General features: G+C 51.3%; 1 protein-coding gene across 3 annotated transcripts in view; it reads left to right on the top strand.

Moving 5' to 3' along the window:
* LOXL2 (lysyl oxidase like 2) overlaps positions 1-22,037 on the top strand; it is a 75,378-nt gene that overhangs the window by 50,420 nt on the left and 2,921 nt on the right. For all 3 annotated transcript variants that reach the window (XM_021715258.1, XM_008063561.2, XM_008063562.2), the window contains exons 7-11: positions 3,369-3,536; positions 6,341-6,506; positions 11,132-11,375; positions 18,051-18,166; positions 19,315-19,451. In XM_021715258.1, the coding sequence (XP_021570933.1) occupies positions 3,369-3,536; positions 6,341-6,506; positions 11,132-11,375; positions 18,051-18,166; positions 19,315-19,451 (831 nt within the window). The remainder of the gene's footprint in view (positions 1-3,368; positions 3,537-6,340; positions 6,507-11,131; positions 11,376-18,050; positions 18,167-19,314; positions 19,452-22,037) is intronic.

Genomic DNA, 22,037 nt, shown 5'->3' with positions numbered 1-22,037 from the left:
AAATGGCAGGTGGGTTTCCCAGGTGAGCCAGTCCACCCAGAGCCGCCGCCTTGATGGCCTCCAGTTCACCTCCGGACCACAGGCTTGGTCCTGACCTGGCAGCAGGCCCAGCCCATGTGTGGAATGTGAATTGGAAAGCCCCCCCTTCCCCCTTACCTGTTAACATCTGGGTTCACATCCTGCCCCACCACTTCCAAAAATAAGCATGGGACCGGCTAGCCACAGCTTTATCAAAACACAGCACAACCTTGCTGGCCTCCACTGGGGATGTTCTCTTTTCCTCTATTCATGCTCAGAAAAATCAAGTTGCCCACACACTTCACTCCCTTGAATACTGCTGCCACTGAGAACCAAAGGAACAGGAAAAGGGAAATGCCTGGGCTGCTTTAAGAGGCTTTTGAGAAGGATTGGCCTTCCTGGCATCCTTCTGGGTGACAAGGTAGAGAGGGCGAGACCAGAGGCTTCTGGCTGATTCCCAGGGCTTTCAGGGCTCCATTGTCACTGGTGCAGTCTGAGCACCTTCACCGGCAAGCCAGGAGATTTCCAAAACGCTGATGCCTTGCATGGGGCCCTGGGAATGGCTAGCCATGTCCTGTGCTGAGTTGGAACTTCGTGCCAGCCACTCTGCACACTCCAGTCTTCTCTGGAAAATGAGAAAAGTTTCCCTATGTGTGAAGCGCCCAGATTCAACCCTGCTTCCTGTCAAGGAGGCCGTTCCAGGCCTGGTCAGCCTTGGAGAACTATGGCAGCACCTTGGAGCCTTGGGAAGTGCCCTTGATGACCACATGTTTTCCTGACCCTGGAGTCAATATGGCAACCGTGTTTTGCAGCCAGAGCCTCTGAGACTTGGCTTGGCTTTAGCCCCCAGGACAGAGACACTGCCCCACAACCAGCCAGGGAGGGCTACACAGGCAGTGGTGGACAAGGAGAAAGGGCTCTCTGATACTCTCCCAAAGAGAGCCCTGGAGACAGGAGCCTCCACACCAAGCTTTAGACTTGGGACTCCCACGGCATGAATAGGGGTCCTTCAGGCTTCTCTGTCCCCATCTGTCATTGACCTAAAAATGACAAAGTAAAGCTAGATTCTGTGAGACTGTGGCAGAGAAAAGCGGCAGGGAAGGGCACTGTCTGCCCCAGGTGCTTTCAATAAGGCCGCACAGTGCAGGGAATTTAAAAACAATAGTAACTTGGTCACCATGGGCTGGCATTCTAAATGTGAGTGCTAACTCCACCTGCTAGAAGGGTCCATGCCTTGGCCTTCACCTCCCTATCCTGTGAGGCCCTCAGTACTCCATGGGGGAGGTGGGAGCCGGGAACCATGCCAAGGGGGAGAGGCCCCTCCCAAGCTTAGCTTTAGGCTCTGGAAAATCAGAGCTCAGATTTTTAGAGGGCTCATGCCAAGGCCTAGTCTCAGGCTTGCAGTCTCCACCACAGTTCAACTGTGTCTGTCTGTCCTAACGCACAGTTTCACCTGGGCCACAACCAGGCTAGGAGGCTGGAGACTCAGAAGACCAGAGGCGTGGGGAAAGAGGGTGTAAGTGAGGGGCTGGCAGAGCATTCTTGGCCAAGGCAGCCCCTGCTGAGAGGCAACCAGAGATGGTTTACACAGGGACACAAGTCGGTAATTTAGCGAGTGCCCTAAGCCCCAGGGATCAGTCCAAATGCCAGGGTCCCTGTGGACAGTAAATGCTTCGGGATGCCTAGGCCAGGACCCAGGGCCTGGGTCTCCACCTGGGAGCTTTCTGTCCTCCATCCCAGCTGTGAACTCAGCTCGGTCCTCAGTCCTGGTTCAGTGTGTCCTGCCTTTGGACAACAGTATCCTTGGAAAAGGTGCTTCATGAAGATGGGTTAGAGGTGGTCTAGGGTTAAGAGACACTGACCTGATCTCAGACTTCACTTTCCTGTCTATAAAATGGGGGTTGTCCAGGTGCAGTGGCTCATGCCTATAATCCCAGCACTTTGGGAGAGCGAGGTAGGAGGATCTCTTGAGTCTAGGAGTTCAAGACCAGCCTGAGCAATATATCAAGCCCCCCCCCACCTCTACCAAAAAGTTAAATTTTTATTAGCCAGATGTAGTGGTGCATGCTTGTAGTCCCAGCTACTTGGAAGACGGAGGTTAGAGGATGGCTTGAGCCCAGAAGGTCAAGACTGCAGTGAGCTATAATTGCACCTCTGGATGACAGAGCAAGACCTTGTCTCTAGGAAAAAGAAATGTGTGAGCACTGACCCCAGTCAGAGAGAAGGCTCATTGCTGTGGAATCTGAACAAGGAAGAGGGATCAACCAGGCAAAAGGGTGTCTGTCTGTAGCAGGCTTCAATGTAAAGTGTGTTGTTTACTGTGTGACGTGACTGAGAAAAATCAGACAGCCCCGAAAATAGAAGGAATGCCTGTGAGCCTGGGGGTCAGGGAACAAGGATGAGGGAGACATGAGGTGGGCCAGAGAGGAGAACAGGAGGCCAGTGGAAAGATAGTCATGGGTCTAAGCAGGAGAGTGGCTTGATCATGGTCTTTAGAGCATGACTCCGGCCTCTGAGTAAAGAATGAGCCCCTGAAGGCCAAAGATAGTAAGAGAGGTGAGGAGGCCCGGCCTAGGCAAGAGCTGAGGGAAGGCCTGGAGGGCGGTGGACAGACTGGAGAGAGACAAGAGATGAGTTCCCAGGATGAAGATTTTGACAGGATGTGGAATAAGCAAGTGGGAGGTGTTGAGAATTGGGCCTCCGTTTCCGGCTTGAATCATCATATATCTGATTCAGGATCCCAGCAAACCACAGCCTGTGGACAATACCTCTCCCTCTGCCTGTTTTTCTAGATAAAGTTTTATTGGAACATGGCCACATCCAGTCATTCAGATTCAGATTTGGGATCTCCAGTTCACCAAGTGAAATTTTCAAATAGACAGCTTGGGGGAACTGCGGGGGTGTCATCCAGAACACAAAATGAGATCAGGGACTGGAGCCAGCCAAGTAGGGGGTGAAGCAAAGAGAAAACGGTCCAGGAATGAATCTTGGAGAATTCTGGCACTTTAGGGTCCCTTGAGCACATCCTCTAGTGTCTGATTAGAAGAACAGCCCCCTATTGTTAGGCTCCTGCAGGGCAGAGTTTGCTTCTGCTGTGGCGCTCACGGGGTCAGTGGGCCTCCCGCTGCTTGGGCCTCTAGGGCCAGAGTGCCTGGGATGGGGACCCCCCCCTAAGGCCATCCTGGGTCTGAGGCCGCCACACAGGAGGCTCTCAGGATGCCTCCGAGTCTGAGTATGTCCCGGGCAGGATCGCCAGGCTTGGGGCCAGGAGCAATTGGGGCTGATGGTATCATAGCGAGAAGGCTCCTGTCTATCCCCTTTGGTGACCGTGCCTTCCTTTCTGTCTGCAGCTGCGCTTGAACGGGGGCCGCAATCCCTACGAGGGCCGGGTGGAGGTGCTGGTGGAGAGGAATGGGTCCCTCGTATGGGGGACGGTGTGCGGTGAGAACTGGGGCATCGTGGAGGCCATGGTGGTCTGCCGGCAGCTGGGCCTGGGGTTCGCCAGCAGCGCCTTCCAGGTGAGAAGTCCCGGCCTCGGACCTTGTACCCGCCCTCCGTGCCATCTGACTGTGTCCATCTTCCATCAGGCTTCCTCTCCCACAAACCTTCCATTGCCATGTGGGAGGTACAGGGCCAAGGGCCTTGGACCAGGAGGCAGGAAGACTCTCTCTAGCCACAGCTCTGCCGCTGACAGCCCTGAGTCCCCGGGCAGGTCACTTCCAGCCTCTGGTCTCTATTTTCCAGCTATAGAAGAAGCCGAATTCTGCTTTCTGCAGTCTGCATGCTGGAATTCACCCTGAGCTCAGGGCTGATCCTGGGGGCGGGGGGCAGGGGGGTTCCTGCTGGGCCTTTTGCAGAAGGAAGCAACTCAGTCCTTTAGGGCAGTGGTGACTCCAAGCCCAAGGCTTAAACCCCAAATGCCTTAGCTCTCTCCCCTGGAAGTCCCCTTTGGCCAGAACATGTTTCCCAGCTGATGTCCAAGCCTCATGCATTCCCACTGACACACTAGCGAATCCTCAAGCCTTGTGCAGAGCCTTTGTCACATTGGCTGCACCATTTTCCCGTTGGCCCCTTCTCCAAAAAGAGTGACTCGGCCAAGCTGGGCACAGTGGCTCAAGCCTGTAATCCCAGCACTTTGGGAGGCCGAGGTGAGAGGATTGCCTGAAATTGCGGGTTCAAGAGTGACTCAACTGAGAACAGCTGAGTTCTGGTCCTCATTCCCACCCTCCCACTTCGATCACAGGCAGCAGGGGAAGAGGAGGCTCAAGATCTGTGCCCGCCCACTGGCTGCATCATGGTCTGGAGCAAAGCAGCCAGGCTTCCATGCCTCAGTTGACCTCCCTGTGATGTGGCATGAGCAATCCCAAGTCCGAGCTCTAAACACCTTCATCAAGCAGCTTGTAGAACAGGAAGATGCTTTGAGACCCTCCGCCTGTGTTGTTAACTCTGACTCCAGCTCTCGGCCTGAGTCGAGACCCTTCTTTGGGCCTAAGAAAGCGGTTCTTAGAGAGAGAAGGGAGAAATCCGACATCTTGGCCGAGTCTGTCTCCCACAGGCTGGCCAGGACCCAGATTGCTCTGATGGAGGTGCTGAGTCCTGAGGAGAAGCTGCCCCAAGTCCCCTGCCCTATGGCTCCTCATCCAGAAGGGTCAGGCCTCAGAAACACTGCCCACGTCCTCTGGGAGCACGGCTTCCAGGGACAACGCAGTGCTTCTGCTGATACATTTCTAGCAACTAGAGCACCCTCTAATTCTCCAAGGAGAGTGGAAAAACAGTGCCATATTTCATTAGCACTGCTGTCCAGCTATTTGTGTTCCCTTCAGTTCATTCCTAAGATATCTGGGCCTCAGCTGGGGTCATGAAATGGGCCTGGACCTGACGTCCGTCCCATTTCTATTTCTGATTACAAGCCCCGTCTCTTCTCAAGGCCCCGGTTTTCTCATCTGGAGGATGGGGAGTTGGAGGAGGATATTGGGCATGTTCTCCAGAGAAGCAGAACCAGTAGAGTGCATGAATGTGTATGTCTGTGTGTATGTGTGTGCATGTACATGTGTGTGTATGGAGAGAGGGATTTATTTTAAGGAATTGGTTCACAGGATTATAGCGGCTGGCAAGTCTGAAATCTGCAGGGTAGACCAGGAGGCAGACTGGAGACCCAAGGAAGAGTGGATGTTACAGCTCAAGTCTGAGGCAGTCCACAGTCAGAATTTCTTCCTTGGGAGAACATCGGTCTTTTTACTTCCTAAGATCTTTAACTGATAGGATGAGGTCCACCCATATTATGAAGGTGATCTGTTGTACTGAGTCTATTGACTTTAATGCTAATCTCATTTAAAAACTATTTCACAGAAACTTCTAGAAGAGTTGTTGGTCAAATATCTGGGTACTGTGGCTTAGCCAAGCGGACACCTAAAATTAACTATCACAGGAGGGTTTAGATGAGATATTTCCAAGGCTCTTCCTGTCCCAATGGTCTCTCTCTGAGGATCCCGAGATGACTTCCCTAAATCCTGCCTCAGCCCCCAAGTCTGAGAGATCTCAGGAATGCAGGCACCTGTGTTCTCATCCCAGCTCAGTCCCTGACTGTTCCCATCTGATCCTCATTTTTCTCTGCTGGAAACGTCTCTGAAATGTGAGAGTATATCCTAACAATATTTCGAAGCACAGGAGCTTCAAAATTGTAAAAAAAAAAAAAAAAACGACAAAAGGTAGAACCTATGCAGTGTTAACCATCACAACAGAACATTTACTAGAGTTATAGATCTCAGCATCATCCACCTGGGGTCTCCTCAGCCTCTGTGCAGAATATTCCAGTAACTGCTTTTTAAACTGGAGAAAGTCTAAATCCAGAAGTTAGTCTTTATGACCTATCGAACTAACGATTGACATTCCCATCAATTGGCAGTGTCTTTCTAAGAATGATTCGGAGAGCACATGCAAGCATGGAGGAGAGAGTGCTGTGATTGATTGGCAATGTCTGCTCTGGCTCAGGATTAGGGAGCAGGCAATGTAAGTTGCGGGCACCTACCATTCCTGACATGCCACACTGCACATATGTTTGACTGCAACCTTAGCTCTACTTTCCCAAGGGAGAGAGTCATAGAATCCAAGTGCTAGGGTCAGAAGACCTGGACTCTTACTCACTCTGCCACCACTAACGGCTCAGCTTGGGTAAGTGATTCTGCGCCTTGGCTGTCTCCATCTAAAAAAACGGGATCATAAATTAAAGGCTTGGGGTTTTTGTGAGGCTGCAAGTTGACAGGATAAGAGAAAGTGACAATTCAAGGTGACATACCAGCCATTGTTTTGTTGATTCATCCAGGAGACCTGGTATTGGCACGGAAATGTCTACGCCAACAAAGTGGTCATGAGCGGAGTGAAGTGCTCGGGAACGGAGCTGTCCCTGGCCCACTGTCGCCACGATGGAGAGGACGTGGCCTGTCCCCAGGGTGGGGTGCAGTACGGGGCCGGAGTCGCCTGCTCAGAAAGTGAGAGCTCCTGGGGGTCATGCCCCATCCTCCCCGCCAGGCTCCAGAGGGGACCAGAATTCCACCAGTTACTCCTTGTGAGGCTCTGGGACCTTAATAAGAACAAAATCTTATTAAGAGAGAAGAATTCGGGGCAAGAGGGATAACCCTTGTCACCGCCCCCCCCCAAATGCAGAGCCTTACATGTAACATGCGGGAAGGAAAGCAGAAGGGAGGGACTTGGGAGTCTAGTAGCCTTAGATTCAAATCACAGGGCCACTGCGGACTATTTTAGTGACCTCAGGCATAGTCTATGATCAAGGGCTCCAACTCCTCCCGAGACCACTTCCCGATTTCAGACCCTGAAAGTAACTTAGCTATGTGGTGACTTCCTGGAGTCCTAGAGAGCTTGGCATATGGAAGGGAACCCCAACAAGATTCAGAATGACGCAGCTCCTGAAGACTCCCTTCCCTGCTGAGAGAGGAGTGGGGACCGGTGGGAGGCCTTGTGGGATATTGTCTACTGAGCTCAAACCCGATCTCCCCATCCTGCCTTCTAAACTCACATGTAGCCATCTCCATTGGGAAGCCCAGGAACTGGCCAGAGAACTTGAGACCAGACCCTGCCTCAATGGCTGATCTTGGCAAAGTTAGTTAATCTCTGTGATCTGCAGGTGTTGCTATTCCTTGAACTTGGAAATCAAATGTGACAATGAGTTTATGCAAGAGTACTTAGCAAACAACAATGCGCTACCATTTCACCATCTGGGAGAATGAGGGAGGAAATTAACCTGAGCTCAGCAGCTGCATTCTCCCAGCTACCCCTTTTAGACTCACAGGCATTTCCTGACCCTTGCAAAGCAGAATGCTTCATCCCCAGGGCGAGCTTCTCTGGGCAGACATCACAAGCTGTCGCATCCTGTATGAGAGGAGACATGGTGCGATCACCACTTGACCAGCCTCCATGGGAGAGCATCCAAGCAGAGAGGACTGGCCACACCCCCATCAAGGGCCTTTTCTTTATGTATCAGTGTATCTGTATGTACAATATCCCATCTATTCCTGAAGGAAATTAGGACCAGTCAAGGTGGCTCACGCCTGTAATCCCAGGACTTTGGGAGGCTTAGGTGGGAGGATCGCTTGAGGTCAGGCGTTCGAGACCAAAAACAGAAAGAAAAGAAAACAAAAATTAGCCAGGCATGGTGGTGCACACCTGTAGTCCCAGCTACTCAGATTGCTGAGGTAGAAGGATCACTTGAGCCCAGGAGGTTGAGGCAGAAGTCAACTGTGGTTATGCCACTGCACTCCAGCCCAGGTGACAGAGTAGATCTTATGTTTAAAAAAAAAAAAAGGAAATTAAGATAACATAACCCTAAATGAAATTCAAGATCACCTGAAATGAAAACAGTTGAAAGCCAGGTAGATGCTTGTCAAAAGGTATATCTTAAAATGGAACCAGGGAGAAGTTAGTTTTTAAAAATTGTACTATGGAGCTCTATACACTTACTATGAAAAGTTCATTAACTTCGCAGTGAGCTTCCTAGAAGCCAGAGGAAAGAGGGAAAACTGGTTAACTGGTAGCCTGCAGCCTGCACTCTCAACACGGGCCATGGGATGGAGACTTGGCTCCTGCAACACCTGCAGCCAGCAGAGCTCTCTGAGATGTTCATCTGCCCACCCCTCCCTCGGGTATGATGATGAAGGCTGTGCTAGCCTCTCTGGGCAGGGGTGGAGCCTATGAGATGGAAACAAACCCGTGAGTCAAGAGAAGCCCACAATTCTAGGCACTGAGATTGGAGGGAATTTCTCTGTATGAGGACTGAAAGTTATGAAGTGAACGATGCCTTCAATATCCGAGCACCACTGCCGAGCGTGTCCACAGGCAGACAAAACCGTTTGGGCCAAGAACACAGGTCTTGGCTGATCCACCTAAATGCATGTTAGGGGATTCAGGGAGATAAAGTAATCCTTCGGGCTTCCCTTTGTAATGACTTTTTCTCACCCCACCAGTCACACACAGCTGGAATCTTCATGTCTTCCTGCTTTCTCTCTCTCTCTCTCTTCCGTCCAGCCTGAGTTTTACCTTTCTGACTCCCTGTATGTCCTTCTTTCCCATCACCGCTGTCTGCATCCAGATGACCACCTTCCACCCTACCTCATTGCAAAGGAGGTCCCCACCACGATGGGCACCCCTGTGCTGGCTTCCCCTCCCCAAAGCCAGAGCCAAAGCCTCCTCCCATTCACACCTCTCCCCGTTCAAATCCCACCCAAGGTTCCCACCACACTTCCCCACAGAAGGCTTCCCTGAGGGGCTTGCCTAGGCTCCAGCTATCCGATCCCTTTCGGGGCCACTGTTTCCGCTCATCCTCAGTGTCCCAACCACACTGGCCTTTTTTGTGCTGCAGGGTCCTGCCACGGGCTGCTTGTTTTGCCGGAAGGCTCTTCCCACCCTCTGCCTTAGCTATTTCCTGAGTCCCTGCTAACTCTTTAGAGAGCAACTGAAACACAGCTTCCCCCAAAGAAGTCTTTCCTGACAGCCCACCTGACAGACTCCCCCTGTTACAATTCCCATCAAGCTCCATATTGCTTCTCAACCCTCTTGCCACAATTGTAAAGTAATTAATATGTGCTCAATGTATCTGTCTCTCTTGCTGGAATCTGAGATGGCTCCACTTTTGCTCAGAGAGGCTAGCACAGCATTCATCATCATACCTGAGGGAGGGGTGGGTGGATGAACACCTCAGAGGAGCATCCCATGGCAGGTGTTGAGAGTACAGGTTGCAGGCTACCAGCTAAGCATAGACCACGGTACATTAACAGATCCCACTCGTGGTGAGCCAAAGGGAAGGCCCAATCAGTGACCCCTGTGCTCAGCTCAGAGGTGTGCAGAGGGGCTGTCCTTTAGCTGGCAACTAATAAGAGACTCATGCAAGACCCTCACAAAAATGTGTGCCCACAACACTCAGCACTGAGCAATGCAGTATCCTGGCGTGTCCTCCAAGAATAAATCCTTGTCAACAAATGGGAGCCCCCTGATGTATGCCTTCTGCTCCCTACCCCACAAACCATCTGTGTGCCCCCTTTCACTATCCTTCGGTTCCACGCCCACTTCTCTAGAGGGTGCTAATGGGTTCACAGTGTTTACTGAGCCTGGTACCCTGGAAGGCAGTAGGGGAGGAGGAAACAGAGCCCCCACCAGGCACTGATTAATATGAAGAAAGCAAACCTCACAGACTTCACTTGAGAAATTTATGAGCAACTTGTCAGAGTAAAAGATGGCAGGATCTTGTAAATAATTCATATACGACATTTTTCTGAATTGAAATGTACTAGAAACGCTTGCTGAAAGCTCACTTAGGGGGGGAAAGCTATAGTTAATCCTTTTGCAAAGAAACTAAGCATCCTTATACAATTGTTTAGTAAACATAGTTTGTGCCATCAGTCATTCCTTTAACATCTGCTATATGCAATGCACTAATTGAGTACATCAAGCTTTTTTTTTTTTAAAGACAGGCACCTGGGGAAATCTCTCACATAGGACAACAGTGTATATGATGGAAATTGGAAGAGACTGTTAAGAAGACAATTTGGCAACACGCATCAGAGCCTTAAAAATAGGCAACCCTTCCTCCTAGCAATTTCACGTCTAGATACATATTCTCAAGAGAAAAATCAAGTTATATATGCAGATTTATTATAGGATGTTTATCACAGCTTGTAACTGTGAAAGATTCTAGGCAACAAATGAATCTAAAAATACAAGCTCGATAGGGTTATGAATTAAATATTATGTAACCATGAAATGTAATTTATAATGGGTATATATCAACATAGAAATATGTCGAGATGGATTTTAAGGGGAACAGTATTTGCAGACTATAAACCTACATACCATACAATACGTATTGGAAAATTCACCATTCCCAGATAAATCAGACTGAGATATTAGCAGTGTTCTGTCTCTGGGAAGCAAACAAAACAAAACAAAACCGTTGTCTTTTTTTCTTTCTTTTCCTTTTTTAAGAGACAGGGTCTCACTCTGTTGCTGGAGTGTAATGGAATGACCCAATCATAGCTCACTGCAGCCTTCCCTCAGTCTCAAACTCCCAGCCTCAAGCAATCCTCCAGCCTCAGCCTCCCGAGTAGCTGGGACTATAGGTGATAGCCACCACACCTAATTTTTTTTATTTTTTGTAGAGATGAGGTCTTGTTTTGTTGCACAGGCTGGTCTCAAACTACTGGACTCAAGCAATCCTCCCACCCAGCCTTCCAAAATGCTGGGATTACAGGAAGGAGCCACCCTACCTGACCTGGTTTTTTGCTTTTTATTATGGAAAACTTGAAACCGCTTGAAAGTAGAATAATATAATGAACCCTCATGTACCCATCACCCTGATCCAACCCTTGTCAGCATCTTGCCCATGTGCTCTGATAACTGAAGGGAAGTCAAAGAGGACTCTCAGCAGAGGGAAAGAGTAATTTGGGGTCTTGTACATAAGAGGGACAAACTTAAGGAACTCTTGAGCTGTTTAGAAGGTGGTAGTAGGTAGGGATGGGGTTTGTGGCAGCTCAGGAGTGAGAAGGGAAACTCTCGGTGGGGAGGGAGGGGGTTTTCTGTCTTACCGATCGCCATGCCTCCTCCCCAGCTGCCCCTGACCTGGTCCTCAATGCCGAGATTGTGCAGCAGACCACCTACCTGGAGGACCGGCCCATGATGATGCTGCAGTGCGCCATGGAGGAGAACTGCCTCTCGGCCTCGGCCGCCCAGACCAACCCCACCACGGGCTACCGCCGGCTCCTGCGCTTCTCCTCCCAGATCCACAACAACGGCCAGTCCGACTTCCGGCCCAAGAACGGTCGCCACGCGTGGATCTGGCATGACTGTCACAGGTAGGCCCTCCCCCGCCTCCCGGCCAAGCTGCCCCCACCGACAGCCTGCAGGATGCAGGGATGGGGTTCAGAGATGCCCGGGGCAATGACAGCTGAGAGCCTGCATGGTCCAGGGGTGGGGGGAACAGTCCTTCTCAGGTGCGGTGTCGCGTCTGCCACGCTGGTCATCACCTTTCCAGAAGCCTTTCTTTGCTCCCAGCCCCTTGGCCTGCCCCCCCTCCCCTGAGCCCTTTCTTCCTGCCTCTAAGGCTTCCTTTTTTGTTTGTTTTTGAGTTGGAGTCTCACTCTGTTGCCCAGACCGGAGTGCAGTGGCACGCTCATGGCCACTGCAGCCTCGACCTGCTTGTCTCAGGTGATCCTTCCACCTCAACCTTCCTAATAGCTGGAACTACAGGCACACGCCACCACGTCTGGCTAATTTTTTTTTTTTAATTTATTGAAGAGATGAGGTCTCGCTAAGTTGCCCAGGCTGTTCTTGAACCCGTGAGCTCAGGTAATCCTCTTTCCTCGGCCTCCCAAAGTGCTGAGATTATAGGCGTGAGTCACTGCACCAGGTCAAAGGCTTCTAACTGTAAAGGACAAACTTTGTTTTGAGTGTCCACGTCCCCTTCATTGATCTGATCCAGTCCATGGGCTTCCAAGTGCCAAATGGCAGGTTTGTCTCCGCAGGCGAGTACTTTGAGCCGTGCAGTTGTTGGCCTCTGGGTTCATTGAGAAATTGATTTCACATAGCGGTATATATTTTAAATATATAGTCTGGGTGTGGAGGCAGACTTCTAGACCCAGGAGTCATGAGAGCTGGTCTCTAAACCCAGCTGTGCTTCATGCCAGCTGCATGATGTCAGATCGGCTGGGCCACATCATCTGGGACCTCACATGGCCCTTCCAACTCTGTCAGTCTGTGGAATAGATCCCAGTGCTATAAATCTCGGCAAGAACAGAAGAACAGGGTGAAATCCCACAGCCAGCCCTGGTTGGAGCCAAAACAAACCACCTTTCCTTTGTTTCTTTTTTTTCCTTTAATCCCTTGACTTTTCTTTTTCTTTTACTGAGTTGGGGTCTCACTCTGTTGCCCAGGCTGTTGCCCCAGCATCGACCTGCTGGGCTCCAGCGATCCTTCTGCCTCAGCCTTCCAAGTAACCAGAACTATAGGCATAATCCTCTCGCCTTGGCTTCCCAAAATGCTGGGATTACAGGCTTGAGCCACCGTGCCTGGCCTGACTTTTTTTTTTTTTGAATTGGGGTCTTAGTCTGTTGCCCAGGCTGGAGTGCAGTGGCACAATCTTGACTCTCCGTAACCTCGACCTCCTGGGTCAGGCAATCCTGCCTCAGCCTCCCAAGTAGCTGGGACTACAGCTGTGTATCACCATGGCCCCAGCTAATTTTTTGACTTGTTGTAGAGACTGGGTCTCGCTTTGTTACCCAGGCTGATCTCAAACTCCTAGGCTCAAGCAATCCTCCCATTTCAGCCTCCCAAAGTGCTGGGATTACAGGTGTGAGCCACCACACCACCCTGCCTTGATTCTTAATCTAATCCAGAACGTGCTTTCCCTGCTTGTTCAGGGATTTTCTTGCTCAGACTTGAGCTGGGCAGGTAGAAGGAACAGAAGCAAGCACACTATTGACAAGGGGGAGAGAGAGGCTTCTGCCACCTAATACAGCAGGAAGCCCCTGAAGGGCTAGACTTTGACCTAGAAATTTCCTTTCTCGAAGCCCAAACATCCCATGTATACAACAAAACCTTTGCACTAGATCCCTGCTTCTCAGAGTGGAGCTCCTGGGCCCAGCAGTATCTGCCACCAGGGAGAGCCCTGGAAATGCTGAGCCCCAGGGCCCATTGCAGACCTCCGTGTCAGAATCTGCAGTTAACAGAGATTTCCAGGTGACTGTGTGCACATCAAAGTCTAGGAAGGCCTTGTCTACTTGATGTTGAGAGTTCCTTCCAGCACTGTAATGTGGTGGTCACTGTGAGCGGCAGAAGAAACAATAGGTACTAGTCCTCTTCTAAGTGTCAGGCCCATCAAATCGTCACTTTCATATGGTAAGGAAATGGAGACTCAATTATATTTTTCCCAAGATAACGCACAAGAAGCAGCCAAGAGCAGAGATCCCTGCTCAGGCCTGACACCAATGTGTTCGTCCTTTCTCTTCCCTCAGCTGACTCTTTTCTTCATCTGAAATCTCTCTTTGGCTTCTTTTTCTGTCGCAGTGGATGGCCTAGTCACACTCAAATCAGTTTGGAGACGATGATAGAATTTAGGGGGCTGATTTTCCTTTCTAGTGATTATCTGAATGTTCTGAGCATCCTAAGTAGCCCACAAACTCTTGGTCTTTATATAGAAGCGTGTCGGTCTTCTTCAGGGCGTAAGTCAAAGAGTAGAGTCAAAGTCATGACCATACAGGCACCTGATTTCCAGGGAACGTGTGGGCAGGAGCCCTGGGCGGGCGGGGGCTGACGCTGCCTATGGGTCTATAAGTAGAAGGTAATTGCATCCCAACCCTACATATGGTGACCCACCCAGAGATTACATGGTAGGACACTCTCCCTGCGCCATATACTTACTCTCAGGAGTCAGTCTCTACTCTAAGAATAGGGACATGGTGACATCCTCGAAGTGCTCTTCTGATCTGGGGCCTGGGAACTCTGACTCCCCCCTACTTTTCCTCTGGTCTATTTTCTTTCTTTATTTACAGATGTTCCAGGCAATGGTTTGGGAGAAGAGGGAAGGGGAGGGAAGGACTTACTGGCTAAGCGTTTGTCCCTTCAGGTCTGTAGCTGAGAAATTATGACCATAATATCCTGGGGACTCTTAAGTGCCCCCCCCCCCGCCACGCTCTGTGGGAGGACCTTTCAACAGGGTTCCTGGCCTCAGAACTCTGAGAGTTTCCTTTGAAAGGCTGATGAAAGCTGACTCTTCTTCTCCTCAAAAAAAAATTATTTCTAGAAGTTTAACAACCTATTTCAGCAGATTTACAGACACTCAGAAGCCCATCTGTGCAGCCACGCTTGAGAACCCTGGCTCGAGTTAGTGTGAATTGGGGGGAAATGCCATGTCCGATTTCATCAATACTACAAAGAGAAACAGAGCTCTGTTCTTTAAAAGTCCTAGGCTGAAACACAGGCTGATTTCTGCGCCAACCAGATGTAGCAGAAAATGTCCTCAGAGTCGTTCTCTCACGCATGTTACGCCCTGGGTTGGGAATCGTGAAATAGTGTCTGGTTGTAAAACAGAGAGTAGGTCCACACCAGCTCAACATCAGGCCACAGCTTTGACAGGGGACAGAAGTGCTGGGCACAGACACACTCCAGGGTCCACAGAAGCTCCCCTGCTGTGTTCCAGCAGCCCAGGGGCTTGCTCCACCCACCCACCCTCACCCCCATCTCAAGGAAGCTCAGAGCTAGAGAAGTGGAGGTGAGCTCCAGCATGGAGGGCAGCCCTCCGACTGAGGGATGGCATTGCTCCAAAGGGGAGACTTCTACTCACTCTGCCCTTCCTCCCTCATGTTCAGAGCAACCCCCAGAAGGGTCAAAGCCTACAGTTGTGATGTGGCCTCTGTGAGCTGGTCTGGGGCCCTCGTCACACCTGTGGGTTTGTTCCTGCCTGGGGAGGGGGGTGCCTGTCACCGGGAGGTAGCAGAGTGGGGCAAGCATAAGGGCTCCTGTTGTTGGGGTAGCATGTCTTGGGACTGGAAAACATGTCCCCTGCATCATCTCAAATGAGGACAGAAGTGTTACACCAACCTCAGCGGAGTGCCACCAGGACTGTTCATTCCAGAATGCACGTCGCTCATGTGGGAAAAGGTGCAGAATGCAAAAATGTCCTCTACAAAGAGCTCCAAAGTTCTGACTTGAGACTTTTATTGGGGCAACCAATGACCTAGGATAGCAAAGAACATACTCGAACCTCCATCTTCTCCTGAGTCAGCCTTTTCTGCCATCCATGTATTCATCCAACACCTCCTCCCTAGCGAGTACCACATCTTAGAACACTGAACCCTGTGTTGGTGTGTGATGATAGAAGGCATCCTTCCTTTTGTCCAGATTGCAGTGACCACCACCAAGCATCAGAGTGTTCTCTCTCTTCGTGTTCTGAATTTCTTTTCGTCTGGGTTTCCCTATCTCTATCCCAGGGATCGGGTGCCCTCCTAGACTCCCGAAGGTATGGCAGCTCAGGCTGGAAAGAGGAAGAATACTTTCATTGCCAGGACTCACCATCTCCACCCTCCCAGGGTCCTGCTCTGTATTTCCTGGGGACATGTGGGTAGATAGTGGGGGGGGATTCTAGGCTCTACATCTGGCCAGCTAGGAAGGAGACCTGACCCGGGGGAAGAGAGCGGGGTGACCACATACGCCTAAGAAGTAAAGCATAGATGCTTCAGGACAGAAGCCAGCGAACATTGGGAGGCTGTAACACCAGCTGCTTCCCTCCGCGTGTTTGCAGGGGAAAAACTGAAGCCGGGGAAACCTCTTAAATCAAGTCTGCAGGAAGCCAAGGCGCAGGACAGGGTCAGCCTTACAAGAATCTGTCTGTGGAGTCCGTCTGAATTCTGTTTAGACAACGGAACATAAACCTATTTCTCTTCAGTCTTTCCAGCCCGGTAAACAGGGTAACATAAGCCCCTCTCTGAGCGATGCAGACATTTTTTAGGCCATGAGTCAGACCTCATGTCTCATCTTGCTCCTTCGAGAAGCCAAAATAGACTCTTTCAAAGTCATCACTTCAACCGCCACAGAATGCCTCCTTGTGAATATTCTCCGTGGGCCCCTGGTTCCGCATCATTTTACCCAGAAACATGAGTGACTGGGGGAAGCCCAACTTAGCAACTCCTGACATTATTTTTAGCATGAGTAAATGCAGGAGGAAGGGAAAAAGAGCCTCTAATTTCCTCTCAGAGAGCCTGGCGTTTCATTCCTCTCTTTTCTCTGCCCTCCTCTGCCCCTGCACAGTGGAGGGAACCTGAGGCCAGCCCCAGGAGGCTTGGGAAGCGGGAAGATCCTGCTGGCCCGGGAGTTGCAGGAGTCATAGTGGTGGTGATAAAAACAAAACAACAACAAAAACACTGCTATTATTACTATGTGGTGGTAATGGTGAAGGTTAATGGGCGTGACAGGTACCAAGTACTCATCTGTGACCAGTTTATGCTGGGGATTTTACATCATTTATCTGAATCCTTAAAGCAGCCCTGAGAGTGGGTCAAGTTATCCTCCCCTCTTTGCTGGTGAGGAAACCCAGGTCAAGCACAAACAAAACATGCGACTCTTCTCCCATGACTTGGTACCTCGTGCCTCAGTTTCCCCCATTTCCTAAATGTCCCTGTAACGGTGGAGACAGGCATGTTTGAATAAGTACAGACGCTTGTGACACGCTGTTGCGAGTCGGGATGGGGCAAGGCGGTGCTTCCTCCAGCTCCAGGCCTGGACAGTGAGGACTTTGGGAAGGCCCCGCAGTGACACGCGGCAGCCATGTCTCACTTGTTTATTCCAAACCAAGCGCATCACTTTCCAGGACTCCACATCTGTTCTCGATTCCTCCCTAGTGAAGAGACCGAGCATCGTTGTGTAAATCCCCAGCCAAGGGAACTGCAGCCTGGTTGCACAAAGCTCTGCCCCATTCCCTTTCAGGGTCCCCAGAGATGTGCCTTCCTATGCTGCTGTCTCTCCTTGAGATGACTCACTTCTCTTTCCCAGAGGCCACCCAGCTGCTTTCTGCTTGTTTTAGTTGCTCAATGCAGGGAGCATGGACCTGCCGCTGCTCCTGCTTGGAGGTGATACCGCTGACCCTCGCCATCCTGGTCTGAAATGCATGCACGTCCCTGGGGCACATGCGTGTCCCATGCAGGACGTGCGCCCTACTTCTTACATCCTGGGGCACACATGTGTCCCATGCAGGACATGTGCCCTATTTCTTACAGCCCTGGGGCACATGTGTGTCCCATGTAGAACATGTGCCCTATTTCTTATGTCCCTGGGGCAAATGCATGTTCCATACAGGACACATGTCCTATTTCTTATATCCCTGGGCACATGGATGTTCCATACAGGACACACCCCCTATTTCTTACATCATGGGTACATGCACGTCCATGCAGGATGCACACCTTATTTCTTAGCACCTGTTCTTTCCCACTCTCTCCCTTCTCACTACCCCTCCCCTCTTTTGTTCTCTCCCTCCTTCCCATATCCACCCTCCTTTTAAAGTTCTCAGAAGACATCAAAATATGATATTTTTCTATCAGTGTGGAGAAAGTACACCAAATGGAAATGAACTGTGAGAGCCAGTTGCACACTCAGGAGAGGCCCTGCTTGGTGAAAACAGTTGTGTGTGTTACTGAGGTTATTGTACACAGCAGGCGCCATGCTGATCCATGGACCTTCCCAATGCCCATGGCATCCCATGCTTTACTTCATGCTTGTACCCATTGAGCTGAGGAGAGGACTGAGGCTTAGTGAGGCGAGTGGGTTGTCCATTTCCACAGCCCTGAAGGTCTCTCTGAAGCACCACGGCGAGCGTCGTCCCTTTCTTTTTGCCCCGCCACCCTCTCCTCTCCCGGCTCAGTCACCCACTTGGACTGTGCTGTTCCAGGTATTCCCAAAGGCAAATCGCCAGCCAGGCCGCTGCTTGTGGGCAGCAGCTGCTCCAGAAACTGACTTTCCAGGCATTCTCTGTCCCCCAGGCACTATCACAGCATGGAAGTATTCACCCACTATGACCTGCTGAACCTCAATGGCACCAAGGTGGCAGAGGGCCACAAGGCCAGCTTCTGCTTGGAGGACACGGAATGTGAAGGAGGTATTCTGTGGGGGGAGAGACGGGGAGGGGGGGCTTCAGAGGGACCTGGCTACCACGATTCCACCACCCACATGGCTGGAACCCAGGCCTGACGCCAGACCCTTTGTCACCCTGGCCACTGCTGCCTCTCTATACCCTGGACCTTCATTTACCCAACCCTCTGGGGTCTTCCATGGCTACAGTGGGGGGCTAGGGGTGTGGGCAAGACCTAGTTCTGAGGGCACCCGGATGCCCTAGAGCTGGGCTGGCGGGCACTGGTAGGGCTTCCACGGCAAAAGCTAGCACCTTGGAACCCCGCTTCACCTAGGCTCAGCATCCCAGAACCTGATGCACATGCCCCTCTGCTCTGGCTGTCACAACCTTTCTTCCTGTGTTCTAACGCCAGGTGCTTCTACCCACCAGGCTCTCACCCTACAAGCACAGGCTCACATAACCTCGTCTGAGGCTCCCAGCTTCCCTCCCCTGTCTCCCCCAGGGTCACACTCTGCTCACACCCCTCATAGGTCAGCACACCTACACTATGATCACCTATTAGCGCGCCTGTGCCCTGCAGACTGTCCATGGGGAGACATGTCAGTTCTCGCTACACCCGCTGTCTTGAGTAGTGCCCGGCATGGCAGTCTCCCAACACATGTGTGTTTGATGCTTCATTCATCGAAGCGGCCTGCCACTGACGTGCCTGAACGCACACAGCAGACAGATTTTGAACGTCTGCCATGGGCAGTCATGTAAGGGTCAGAGAGGAAATCAGACAAGAGCCTGCACTCTAACTGCTGATTCTCCAGAGGAGACAGACGAGACAACCCCACACTAAGCTAAACAGTGAACCCCAGAGAGTTCCTCCAATAAACACGCAATTCATCCCCAGAGTGAGGATTTCAGAGAAACACAGGGGTGAGCCAGAGTGATTAAGGAGGGCTTTATGGAGGAGGAGGCCTTGAGCCCAACCCAAAGGAAGGATGGGATGAGGGTGGAGAATTGAGTTGCGGGGAATTTGCTGAAATGAGAACAGATCAGAAATCTACACAGTGGGAAAGAGCTACTGAGCTCCCAGATGAAGCAGAGGTGGGGACCTTAGAGGCAGGGAGAGATGGAGCAGGGTGGCCATGGGTGCCTGGTGACCGACTCTCCTCCACCTCTCCCTGCAGACATCCAGAAGAGTTACGAGTGTGCCAACTTCGGTGAGCAGGGCATTACCATGGGCTGCTGGGACGTGTACCGCCATGACATTGACTGCCAGTGGGTTGACATCACCGATGTGCCCCCTGGAGACTACCTGTTCCAGGTGAGGTGGGAGGGAAGGAGTCCTAGCCCTGCTGGGGGAGGAGGGGAGACCGCCTCCAAAACCTTCTTCCTGTTGGAGCCAGCAGAGGGGCACTGAGGCCAGGCTGGCTGAAGTGCAAGGTCCTGCATCTAGAGCCCATCACAGCCATTCAGATAACCCAAGTATGTGGCCGGGTTCATGCCTGTAATCCCAGCATTTGGGAGGCTAAGGTGGGAGGCTCGCTTGGGGCCAGAAGTCCGAGACCAGCCTGGGAAACGTGACGAGACCCTGTCTCTATAAACAATGAAAACATTAGCGGAGGCCGGGCTCGGTGGCTCAGCCTGTAACCCCAGCACTTTGGGAGGCTGAGGTGTGTGGATTGCCTGAGCCCATGGGTTTGAGATCAGCCCAGGCAACTTGACGAGACCTCATCTCTACAGTAAAATATCAAAAATTACTGGACATGGTAGTGCGCACTTATCATTCCGGCTACTTGGAAGGCTGAGGTGGAAGGATCACCAGAGCCCAGCAGGGCGATGCTGGGTGGCCGTGAGCATGCCACTGCACTCCAGCCTGGGCGACGGAGTAAGACTTCAACTCCAAAAAAAAAAAAAAAATTAGCTGAGTGCAGTGTCACATGCTGTAGTCCCAGCTACTTGGTAAGCTGAGGCTGCAGGAATTGCTTGAACCCAGGAGTCTGAGGCTGTAGTGAGCCATAGTCGCACCACTGCTGTCCAGCCTGGGCAACAGAGCAAGACCCTGTCTCTAAAAAAAAAAACCAAAAAACCCCCAAGTATGTAAGGAATGCAGACGTGAGAAACAGGGCATGTGGTAGTGGGAGGGGGTGGTTGTAGGAGAACCAGAAACACCCAAGACATTGGCATTCAATTTAGTTAACACCTGGTGCTTGCAAATCAACACACATGTGCAGGCCAGACTCAGTCCTCAGGCCAGAAATTTGTTCCACAGACTCTCAGGCAGTCCTCAGCTCTGTCTCCTATGGAGTTATTCTCCCCTCCCCCTGGTTTCCCCCAGTGCTCTTAACCTGCCCCAGTCTGCGCTGCGCTATATGACTGAACGCAATCTCATAACAGGCTGGTCACTCACCTACATTTATGATTTACCGCTCCCAAAGATCTCTGCCTCCTCAAGAGAATCTTGCAGAGTGGGCCATTCTCAATGCAGAGAAATGAATCTATAACGGTACAATGTCAAACACTAGAGACATCCTGGCCCTCTGCCGGGTGACTGTTCTGTGGGTACTTCCCAAGACTTCCACATACTCAGGCCCGCCTGAGGAAGAACCAGGGAGATTTGGCGTCCCACCTTCTTGCAAACAGCTACCTGGGAGAGACCAGGGGAGCCATGTCCCCAGTGCCTCCCTTCCATTGCAGAGGTGCATTCTACCTACAGAAGCTTCACCTCACCCTCTCTTCCTCTCCGCCATCCCCACCCATCTCGCTTTGCAGCTTGTCTTGTCAGGCAGCAAAGCAGATGACCAGAAATGTGTCATTCCACCTTGAAAGCTTTCCCAAGAGGGCACTCAGCCAGCCCAGGGTCTGGCCCGCAGTCCCAACCTACTGACAGCTGTCTGAAGAAATATCACCTGCAGAGAAGTGACCACAGAGGGTCTTTGAGAGGATTCCTGGGCAGTCTCAGAGGCTGGAAATCAGACAGCCAAGCACTTTTCCACCCACGAGCCCAGAACCACAGACTTGGAGAGGCCGGCAAAGAGCATTTATTTAAAAAAGTGGATGTGCATGGCCGTGTGCACGTATACAGTGCCTGGTGGTTTATATTTGAGGTTTGCTATCACTTTGCTGGGTAGATATGCATCGTCTTGTGTCCTGACCGGCACTGTCCGCTTAACAACTATGTATTGCCTAAGCCGGGTGAATGCCTTGTCTCGTTTAATCTCCCAATGAAGGGATGCTATTATTTTTTTAACTTTATTATTATTTAATAGAGACGGGGTCTTGCTATGTTGCCCAGGCTGGTCTCAATCTCCTGGTCTCAAGTGATCTTCTTGCCTTGGCCTTTCAAAGTACTGGAATCACAGGCATGAGCCACTGGGCCTGGCTCAGGGGGCGCTTTTATTACCCTCGGGTTACAGCCAGGCAACCCCAGGTTGCATCAAGTCCGTATTGCATGTTCTCAACTCCTAAGCTGTACAATTAGCAGATGGACTTATCAGGGGCATGGTCATGCCTCTGACCAATCACAGTTTATTTCCCTTGGGACAGACATGAAGCTCTAGGTGCTATAAGACCCGACCTGGGAATCCATGGGACACCAGTGCCTGCCTTCACTATGACATCAGTGACTGACAGGAGGAGGCAGCCAGGAAGGCAGGAAGGGGCCCTCCATGCAGAGGGAAGAGGCTCCGTGGCAGGGCTGATTGGGCCACTAGGTTCCTGGTGGCCCCTGCTTCATTCTCATCCTCATCATTTGCTAGATTTACACATATACAGGGAACTAAAGCCATTTTCCCGAAATCTCAGATCCTTGTGAGTTTTGTTTGTTTGTTTGTTTGTTTGTTTGTTTGCGTTGGAGTCTCACTCTGCCACCCAGACTGGAGTGCAGTGGCCACTCCCGGCCACCGCAGCC

Source organism: Carlito syrichta, unplaced genomic scaffold (assembly GCF_000164805.1).
Source record: "Carlito syrichta isolate Samal-C Ts95f unplaced genomic scaffold, Tarsius_syrichta-2.0.1 Scaffold306946, whole genome shotgun sequence".
NCBI lineage: Eukaryota > Metazoa > Chordata > Mammalia > Primates > Tarsiidae > Carlito > Carlito syrichta.
The sequence above is the reverse complement of the archived record's forward strand: the minus strand, read 5'-3'. Positions and strand labels throughout refer to the sequence as shown.